The sequence below is a fragment of the Poeciliopsis prolifica genome, unplaced genomic scaffold (assembly GCF_027474105.1).
Source record: "Poeciliopsis prolifica strain line A6 unplaced genomic scaffold, Auburn_PproV2 SCAFFOLD035, whole genome shotgun sequence".
NCBI classification, from domain to species: Eukaryota; Metazoa; Chordata; class Actinopteri; order Cyprinodontiformes; family Poeciliidae; genus Poeciliopsis; species Poeciliopsis prolifica.
In genome coordinates this window covers 3,789,531-3,799,179 of record NW_026562410.1, presented here as the reverse complement: position 1 = coordinate 3,799,179, position 9,649 = coordinate 3,789,531, and the positions used below count along the sequence as shown (strand labels likewise).

Genomic DNA, 9,649 nt, shown 5'->3' with positions numbered 1-9,649 from the left:
GTATATCGATTTAGGCTTTAGTAGGTTCAGGAATCAAAGTCTAAAGTTGATCCGAGTTCACAAAACTCTACAACACGTATGCCTCTTGATATCTTTAAAAACAAATAAATACAAGAATTAGTAAAGGTTTTGCAGGGGCCTAGTCAATGTCCAAGTGTCAATCTAAGTTAGGATACTGGGCGCAGGACCTTAAACGGGATCGTGCGTGTGTTTGAAAACCCTTCAGCGTCGCCAAATGAAAATAAGAAGAGTGGGTCAACATTCCAGCACAGTGACGCAAAGGCGCACAACTATTTGCGGCGATTGCGTTTTGGCAGCTGCTGCCAGCTTTAAAATGCCTTTGTGTTGTGTTGGTGCCGTTGTTGTTTTTGTCCTCCTATGCAGAAGCCATCCTCCGCTGAAACACTCTGGTCAAACAGTAGAAACTACCTGAAGAGGACCGGTGTGCCAGATGACCACTCATAGTCGTGTCCGTCTGATTCGAAATACATTGATGTCATTAACAGGAGTTCAAGTCGCTGTGGAAATCAACTTTTTCCCCCTCGGTTTCTATGTGGCTACTTTCCTGTCGTGTGAGCCGGAGCGTGTTTTTTTTTTTTTTTTGCACAACATGCTGGAGGACGAAAAGACAAAAAAGAAAAAAAGTCAAATTGTTTCACAGAAACCAGATGTGCTTGAATTGCAGCCCGAACTGGGCTGCTTTCCTGCCATTGTTTCAGCTCCAGCAGCAATCAGTGCTGCAGATTTTTCAGTCATTTGCCAACACCCCCCTCTACCATCTCTCTCTCTCTCTCTCTCTCTCTCTCTCTCTCTCTCTCTCTCTCTCTCAGCTGTGGTAGAGGGAAGTCAAGTGTAATTTGAGTCAATAACACTTGTGCAATAATTGGAATAATTTCCAGGCTGCCTATATAAATGCACAGGCTGCAGGTTGTTGCGGCCGCTGTGCCTTTAAAATAATAACCATAATAATAATAATAAAAACATAGAAGTAAATTTAAAAAAAAAAAGAGGGAGGGGGGGAGACTTTTAACAGTGGGGGTGGAAAGACAAGAAAAGAAAAAAAACATCTGGGGGGAAAATAAAAAATGAAGGAGACAAGCTTGACTGGGCCTGACACCATCAAGAAAGGAAAACACTCCAGAGAGCTGCAGAAAGGAAAGGAGAAGAGATGGGTATGGTATTAATATTTTTTCTCTTTTTTCTTCTTCTCGCTCTCCCTCTCTCTCTTTTTTTAAATACCCAGCCCCATTGATTTGTGTATGAAAAACACACACACACACACACACACAGCGCTTTCATTCTCCCCCCTTCTGGGCTCCGCTTTCTGAGTGATCAGCTGATGAAGAGACCAGCAGACACGCCGCTATGCTGCTTTGCTAATTCTCTTCTTTCTTTCTTTTTTTTTTTTTTTTTCCACCCCCCCACCCTCCCACAACATCCCCCCTCCAAGCAGCTGCAGCCGATCCCGGCAGCCGGCCTGGCACACTGCGCTCAGGTAAATACATCCGCCTCCATGTTCTCTCTGTCTCCTCCGGGCTCCGGATTCAGCCAGGCTACATCGCATGGGGAAGGGAGGAAGAGATGGATAAGGGGAAGAAGGAAAAAAAAAAGAAAAGGAAAAAAAAAGTGTGTGTGTGAGAGACAGACAGAGAGAGAGAGAGAGAGAGAGAGAGAGAGAGCGTGTGAGTTTTTATTCCTGCCTGTCCCTGTGCGCGCGCATGTGTGTGTGTGTGTGTGTGTCAGGGAGAAGAGAGGGAGCGTGTAGGTGTGTGTAACAGATGAGAGGGGAATCTTTGCCGGATTAGTGAGGGGAGAGGCGGGCTGGTCAGGAGAAGGCTCCCGCATGCAGGCGGCTCTCAGCTGGGATGCGCGTGTTTCAGGATTACCCCTTTGCGCCCCCCTCGCTCTTGCACCCACTTTCCGCCCCCTCTAACCCCCCCGATGCTCCCCCCGCTGCCCCTCTATGCATCCCCCTCCAGCATGCTGCCGGAGCGACGGCTTCTAGGCGTCTCAACCGAGCGACGATGATGATGATGATGATGAGCGGGATTTGGGATTGTCGCAGCTCTCGTCGTTCTTCTTCTTCTTGTCCCCTCTAACTCACTTCTCCTCTCTGCCATGCCTCCGCGCTTTACTATCTCAGCGATTGTTGACTTCCTCTCTCTCTCTCTCTCTCTCTCTCTCTCTCTCTCTCTCTCTCTCTCTCTCTCTCTCTCCTCTTCCTGACCAACATGCGCGCAAATAAAACCTCCCCGCGTCTCGGCTCGATTCCGACTCTGCGTCCTTGAGAAAACACCTCGTCACACGCGCGCGTGCTGCTCGCTCTTCATGTGAACGCAGACGTGCGATCCCGTCTGGCGCATCAGCAGTCTGGGTCTGCGTGGCTTCGCTGCTGCAGCACGCATCCTCGTGTTTTCTGGCATCCAACGTGCCTTTGTTGCAGAAACAGAGGCTGCGGCAGATGTTTATGAAGAAGCATGCAGAAACACGCTTCAATCCACTTATTATTATTATTATTATTATTATTGACTTTCTTGGTGCCATTCTGCAGGGAGCAAGCCAGCAGCAGTGGCTGGCATTATTCCTCATCCGCGCTGCAGGCTGATCTGTTTCATTCACGTGTCGCATGTTGAATATTAATAATTTGACAGCGACACACTCCGGAGCAAACAACGTGTTCCGCATCTGCAAAGGCGCCGCGCGGCATTCCGGGTCGCCATGCGCGCTTCCGGCAGACTCAGAAATGAATGAATAAATAATGTGTCTCGTTTTTGTTAACAGCCAACGACATCAGCAGGTCAAGAGAATTCACCATTGTAACCATCCAGTACCTCTCAGAAGCTTTTCTGTGATTGATTATTGATAACAGAGTCAGAGGTGTTGTCACACTGTGTGTGAGAGAGACAGAGCAGCTGTTCTTACCCAGCTCTGCAGTCAAAACAAGGTGAACATTATTAGTTTAGTCTGCGTTTTAATCTGATTTCTTCTGCTCGCGGTTGGTGTCACTGGCTCGACTGGCCTTGCCGGCTGTTAGCCGACTGCCTCCCTGTGGAGATTTCGATGCAACTTCCTTTCTAACAGTTTTTGTTTTGTTCTTTTGTTGGTATTTTTTGTTTTTGCTTCCATTGACTTCACTTCAAAAGAGCTTCCTGGTATTGAAAATAAGCAACCGACCTTTCCCGCCTCAGTAACGACATCCGCACTGAAAGGTGTGGTTGTCCGTCTGCCGATGCGGACGGACAAATGCGGTGGGGTTTGTGGTTTCTGACTTCCAAGTCCCAGGTTGACATAAAATCTGTCAAATGCAGTTTCCATTTGTGAGCGCTTCTCTAAATTCTAGTACAAAAAAAAAAAAAATCTGGTTAGAAAATAAATATTTTCAGACTTCAGACTTTGAAGCGCCTTGGGTATCAGTATCACAGCACTTTCGAGACTCGAGGCGTCTACCTTAAGAACACGACTCGGTTTGCAATGAAAGAGCAAACTGCGCGAAACCTTCAACCTCACCTGATCCCTGTGCGTCTGTCTGAGTTTACTAGGTTCCCCTCCCACCCACTGCTTCCTCTTCCTCCAGCCTGAGGCAGAGAAGAACAGCTCCCTGCAGGACATGGAAGAAGACATCGGCCTGAAGAAGCGCAAAGGTGACCACCATGGAGAGAAAGAGCTGCAGGCGGGCCAAGAAACGGGCGAAAAGGTCAAAAGGAAGCGAGGACGCCCGCCGGCTGAGAAGCTGCCTCCGAATCCACCCGAGCTCACCAAGATGCTGAACACTCTGGTGGACATGGTCATCAACTACAAGGACGGGTCAGTCTCGTGCTTGTGTTCCAGTATTGCTGCTTCAAGCATTCACAAATCCTCCAGTTCTTTGCCAAGATAGTTTGAAGTTACGCTGACAGACGAAACGGCTTTTAAAGTGAGGAAATTCTGATCCAAAACAGGGCGATGAGTTAAGAACGACGCTCACTGACGGGGGTTTCAACGCTTTGTCAAAAGGCCTGAAGCCAGGAATCCTTGGGATATCCTCAAATTGTTTGATTGTGCCTCTTTTTTTTTCCCAAAAATGCACATCTTTTTTTGTGTGTGATGTAACAAATGAAGGTTGATCTATCAAAGTCATTTCAGAACGTTCCACTTCTTGAAACGGGAAAGCGTCTTTAGAGGCATGCTGTGAGCGACTGAAGTGCCCTCCAGATATCTGATACACTTCAGAACGTACCTTCATTTCAGCAAACGATGAAGTGTATGATGAGAATACCTCGCCTTACCTTACTGCCTTATTTTGCAGAGTTATTCTGCCTGTGCTCCTCGTTCAAGTTGGGTTCAGCTGCGTCTCTCGGAGGGAAAAAAAAAGCCCGGGTTCCGTTTCGGCTTTGCAAAAACGTTGACAGAAAGTTGATCAGGGCGGTCTGACCAGCATTGTAGTCAAAGCCACTTAACCCAAGACAAGACCGCAGTGTACTGAGGCCGAGACAAGGAAACGTGAAATATGATCAAAATTGCGAATCAAATCGATCTGAAAGAGTCACATTCCATTGAAACACCTAGATATTAAATACATTGAACCAATATGAAAATCACGACATGTGAGCTGATTGTGAGTTGGTGTTAAATTACATCATCGTAGGTCTCAAATGGCAGAGCTATTTAATCTCGTAGTTTTTATTCTCATTCAACATTTCCACTGCTGAGATGGTTGAGCTTCAACCGCCGTTAGCTAGCTGCTAATACACCCTCGCTAGCGGGCTAGCTGTTTGGTGTTAAGTGGAAATTTAGTCATCTGGACGAAGTTCGTCTTCTCCGCTGAATCATTTGTTTCCAACACATGAGAGGTGGAAAAGAACAACGACAAACTTTTCAGCTCGCCACTGTGGGGTCAACGTGCAGACGCTCCGCTTCACCCACCTCAGCATGTTGGATGATTGAAGCATGACGGTGAAACTGACTGCAAAGTTTACTTTTTCATCGTTGGAGTCAAATAATATTTTGTGAAAAAAAAAACAACAGAAGCAAAATAAATTTTAAAAAGCTGACGACACCGTAGCAATAGTAACACGTCAATGTGAAAACATTTCAATTGGGTTTTTACTTGTTAACAATTTAAGCGTTTTATAAAGAGGAAGGAATTTTGCATATGTAGTTTATAACAAATAATTTTACCCACCCTTCAAACAAACAAAACGTAAACTTCAAAATTTAAAAACCGTTCATTTCTCTTGTCTATATCTGTAGATGTGAGGAGTCACCATTGTGAGACTCCACTGGGACTTTTAAATGTCACCCCTGTACTGCATTGAAGTATTTTTTTATTATTATTATTATTTTCTTTTGATCAAATAAGATTATCTGAAACCTCATCTTGTTCTCGCAGGCTGGGACGACAGATCAGTAAAGGTTTTGTGCAGCTTCCCTCTAAGAAAGAAGTACCGGAGTATTACGAGCTAATCCGAAAGCCTGTGGATTTCAGGAGGATCAGAGTACGTGTCGCAGAGCCCGGGGACCCACACACAGATCTCCTTGTCACCTTGACTGCTAATATATATCTCACCGTCGGGACATGTGGAGAAGTTTGTCTTTCCATGCTCTTCTGTATTGCCGTTTCAAAAGATCTGAACTTCCGGAGCATTGTGAAAGTCACGTTTTCTTGGGTCTACAGTGTAAAACCCACTGAGTAATTGTGCTGGCACACTAAAAACACGGAAAAAAGGAGCAAATTGGAAAATGTTTTGTTTATGCCGAAAGCAAAACCCTGACTCAGAGATAGTGCTGTGTGTTTCAATGCTAAATGCTGAGAAATCACAAACCTATAACTAGAAATGTATGGTTTATACTGTGTTGTTGGTATCATGAAACATTTGCAATCATATCTATCTATGCAGCCAAATTATTAGATTTGTTTATGAGACTAAGGCTGTTATTATATTTGATTTGGTGGTTACAGCATAGATAAAAAGGATAAAAATTCAAAGCTGTTGTAAAGGATAGTCTCCAGTTTGGTTTCTTAGTGCGGTGTGTATAAACTTTCAACTCTCAAAATTGCTTCTCAAGAAATTCTCTCTTGTACGATGGATCAAATTATGTCTGAATCATGAACTTTTTATCATCCTCCCTGCTTCACAGGAGCGTGTCCGTAACCACAAGTACAGAAGCGTTGGGGATTTGGAAAAGGACGTCTTCCTTCTATGTCACAATGCACAGACTTACAACCTGGAGGGATCCCAGGTGAAACCTCGGAAGCTCCCTCGCCGGCCAGCGGACCGTCCTCCGTTTTCGTTCCTCTGTCGTCGTCGCAAATGTCGTTTTTCCATCTCGACTGGATTGAGCGACAGCTTGGGCTCTGGTTAACTCTGCTTCCTGTCCACTCCAGATCTACGAGGACTCGATCGTCATCAAATCGGTGTTCGAGAGCGCCAGGCAGAGAATCGTCGCGGACGAAGAGCGGAAGGAGAGCGTGGGCGCCGCTCACGGCAACCATGGCGGAGGAGCTGAAGACCAGTTCGTCCAATCAGGTGAGAGCTTTGCGTTTTGTTCAAAATGATTCGGAACAAGCTTTTTACTTTTGAGTGCCATGATCAGAATTGCCCCCAGTGTACTAAACGCCGACACAAAGGCCCCACCAGGCGTAGCATTGCTTATTTATTTATTTATTTCAAGACTTCACAGTTTGCGTTCATTTATTCACCTTCCAACAACACATAATTATAAAGTGACATTTTCAAATTTACTCTCAACTTTAAACAAATTTTTTAGCACAAAAAGCACTGGGCTTTCTGGTGTGGAAACATTGTCAATGATGACAGTGATTTGTCTGTTTTGGTGACAGCATCCTGAACAAAATGACCATTTAATAAGTTCTGTTTTTGTCTCCTTTTCATAACCAGTGACCCCGTTACCGGTTCAGCTAAAGAAGGAGGATAGAGACATAAGCACTATGGCCAAGAGCCTCCACAGTGACTTCGACAGTGAAGAGGATCAAGACGACAACAACACAAAAGATCAGGGTTGAAAGGAAAGGCCCTCCCGTTTTTTTTTTTATTCATATTCTTGTTCATGCCTTTCCTCTGCCACGTCCCTTTCATTTTTTTTTATTTTTATTATTGTCATTTAAAGAATGGTCCCAAAAAAAAGAAAATGAAAAGTGGAGAAACCACTCAAAGACTAGCACTCACGAAGCTACGCTTTGTTTTTCCTTTTGTTCGTCCTCCTCTGCTTCGGATGACTCACACGTTGCTGCACAGACTGCTGTCTCTGCCCCTCTTCGCTCTTCTCTTCCAAATAATCACTCACGTTTCATCTGCGATTGCTTTCGCGGCTTGTGTGTCAAAGACAGATTGACATTGTGTGTTCGGAGCATGATATTTGATCCGGCTCCTCCGCGGCCCGCCCGCGTGTGTTCCAGTTTGCAGGACTGAAGCGCACACTGAAGACTTTGTAAAGAAGCTGTAACAAAGTGAACATAATGCGTTTGTGTAAAATACATGGGGATTTTTAAAATAAGGTATCTTTAATAATAACAATGATAATTAAAAAAAAGAGGAAAATAGAGGTAAAGCATACTGGGAATAAAAATGTGAGCCTGGAGATGCACCGATTAAAATTGTCCTGCAAAGTTTTTTCACCAACCAGTGTCGATTTCTCTTTAGGTATTGATTTTACTAGCCCCAGTCTGCCATAAGTGATCATTAGTTACTCAAAACACAGAGACAATGTCAAGCCTCATGTGTGAGAAAGAGGATTTCCAAAAGAAACAAACCGAGACTAAATACAACATTTGCAATTTTGCCTAAAGTTAGCATCTTACATTAGCCTTTAGCCTGGATAGTATTAAAACTTGACTTCCCAGATGATGTAGATCCCTTTTTGTTTTGCTTTTTCACAACAAGGTTTCCAAAAGGCTGCAAGTATTTGCAAATTACAGACACAAGTTGAGATCCAAAAGGGATAAAACGGAGCAACGTTGTCGTACTGCCTTCATGGACTCAAACTTCAATGGCTTTAATGTCAACATGTCAATAAAAAAACAAAAAAACATTTATATTTCAAATAGCTTATGCTTTCTGTGACTCTTAAACACTTCACTGATGGCAAACCAGTTAACATATAATCTCTGCTAAGTGTTGCCTGTCAGAGTGTTTTCAGGTGTGGTGTGTTCAATGATCAAAAATCACGTTGGGATTTTTGTGCTCGTCGTCAGACGGGGGTGATGGAACTGGAAATTGGTGGGTTCGGGTCAGCAGGAGATTTCTCGGTGCATCTCTGGTGTTAAAAAACAAAAAACAATAACAACAAAAACACTTTTCAACTAGTAACGATGGTTTGAACTTTGTCACTGACGCTTTGTGGAGTCAGTTTCAATCTAACGAGGGGTCTCCGTGTCGAACCCTTGTGCTACAATATATTCACATAGTGTACAGTTTGTGTGAGAAGTAATTCAGTTTCTTTCATGTACTCTCCTGGTTGTTGGGCAATTGGACAGATTCATTGTCAAGACAATCTCTTCAAACATGTACGAAATAAATTTTACCAAAAAAAAAAAAAAGAAGTGTTTGTAGTTTGAGTTTAGGCATTTGAAATCTGAATTCAAGTGTAAAGTTTAAGAATTTTTCTTTTACATTTAACCCTCTCAGGCTTGCAAAGACTGGTTAAGTTGTTGCAGATTTGCAACATCTGCCTGGAAAGGGTTAAAAAGAAAAGATATCAAAATTATTGAGAGAGCATGCAGGAAGAAAGAGAGAACCTATTGTCAATGGTGAACTTTTTTAGACAAATTCACAAAGAAAAATTGCAAAATTCAAACACACTTAAAAAAACACAAATTAATGATACAGACAAATAAAACTGGAATACAGTGATATTTTTTAAAAATCACAAGATACATATGTTTAAATCGAAATTGTTCAGCTGCTTTTTCACACGAGTCAGGGCTGTCAAGACATCAAAACGGGACCAGAAGCAGCTCTTGAACGCCGTCTGTTCAAGTGCCTCTCTTAGAAGAGAACAAATACCGAAAGCCAGATGAGCTAGAAATCTGAAATGCACAAAACGCCAAGAAACTGCTGGTGGTCTACCATCACATATGCTGCTCTGAAAGAAAATGAGTTCTTGAAGTTCTTCCTCTCTAAAATATAAAGGTACTACTGTCGTGTCTAAATAGCGGCGCGCCATCGACAGCCTTAGAGCGTAGTTGAAACCTAAGCAACAGAAAAAAAAACTTTTCCAGTATTTTGAAAGAGGATAGAGTGAGGTGAGCAGTTTTACTTTCCCCAAAAATTTGCTACGCAGGAAACACAAACAGGTAGAACCAGAACAGAAGAGTTGCTTTGATTCCAGACAGCAAACATTTGGCTCAACTAGGGCTTTCATTTGTTCTTTGTTTTTGTTTTGTTATTTTATAAAGGCAAAAATAGTGTGACTCTGCAAATTTCGGACTAATATAAGTTCCAGCTTTGTGTCAATTTAGTGAGGTCAGCTTGTGCTTGTAGAAATCAGCTTAAAAGATGGTATGAATTAAAAGAAAATTGACTCTGTGGAGTTGCTAAACCAAAAGCGAATGCCTAAATACACAGTGGCAAATTATTTAGACGCTTATTAAGATATTTTTTTAAGTGTGCTACCAACTTTTCATAAAAAAAAAAAGAATGATATCAAGCAT

The 9,649-nt window shown here is 43.1% G+C and overlaps 1 protein-coding gene across 3 annotated transcripts; it reads left to right on the top strand.

Moving 5' to 3' along the window:
* The first annotated feature begins 1,062 nt into the window (after positions 1-1,062).
* LOC129374320 (probable global transcription activator SNF2L2) lies at positions 1,063-8,511 on the top strand. Of its 3 annotated transcripts, none has more exons than XM_055052688.1 (7): positions 1,063-1,172; positions 1,454-1,495; positions 3,575-3,804; positions 5,369-5,474; positions 6,118-6,219; positions 6,365-6,506; positions 6,879-8,511. In XM_055052688.1, the coding sequence occupies exons 1-7, from the start codon at positions 1,086-1,088 to the stop codon at positions 7,001-7,003; spliced, it is 834 nt and encodes a 277-aa protein (XP_054908663.1). In that variant the 5' UTR covers positions 1,063-1,085; the 3' UTR covers positions 7,004-8,511. The 3 variants fall into 3 exon arrangements, with proteins under 3 accessions (XP_054908663.1, XP_054908662.1, XP_054908664.1); XM_055052687.1 differs by having other exon boundaries at positions 1,451-1,495; XM_055052689.1 differs by lacking the exon at positions 6,879-8,511 and having other exon boundaries at positions 1,451-1,495; positions 6,118-6,478.
* The last annotated feature ends 1,138 nt before the right edge of the window (positions 8,512-9,649 follow it).

What these genes read in the sequence shown, in the direction of transcription:
- LOC129374320 (XM_055052687.1), top strand. Translation starts at nt 1,086, where the DNA reads ATGAAGGAGACAAGCTTGACTGGGCCTGACACCATCAAGAAAGGAAAA. An exon ending in ACAACCTGGAGGGATCCCAG is followed by an intron (nt 6,220 to 6,364) that starts GTGAAACCTCGG and finishes TGTCCACTCCAG; the next exon opens with ATCTACGAGGACTCGATCGT. An exon ending in AGACCAGTTCGTCCAATCAG is followed by an intron (nt 6,507 to 6,878) that starts GTGAGAGCTTTG and finishes TTTCATAACCAG; the next exon opens with TGACCCCGTTACCGGTTCAG.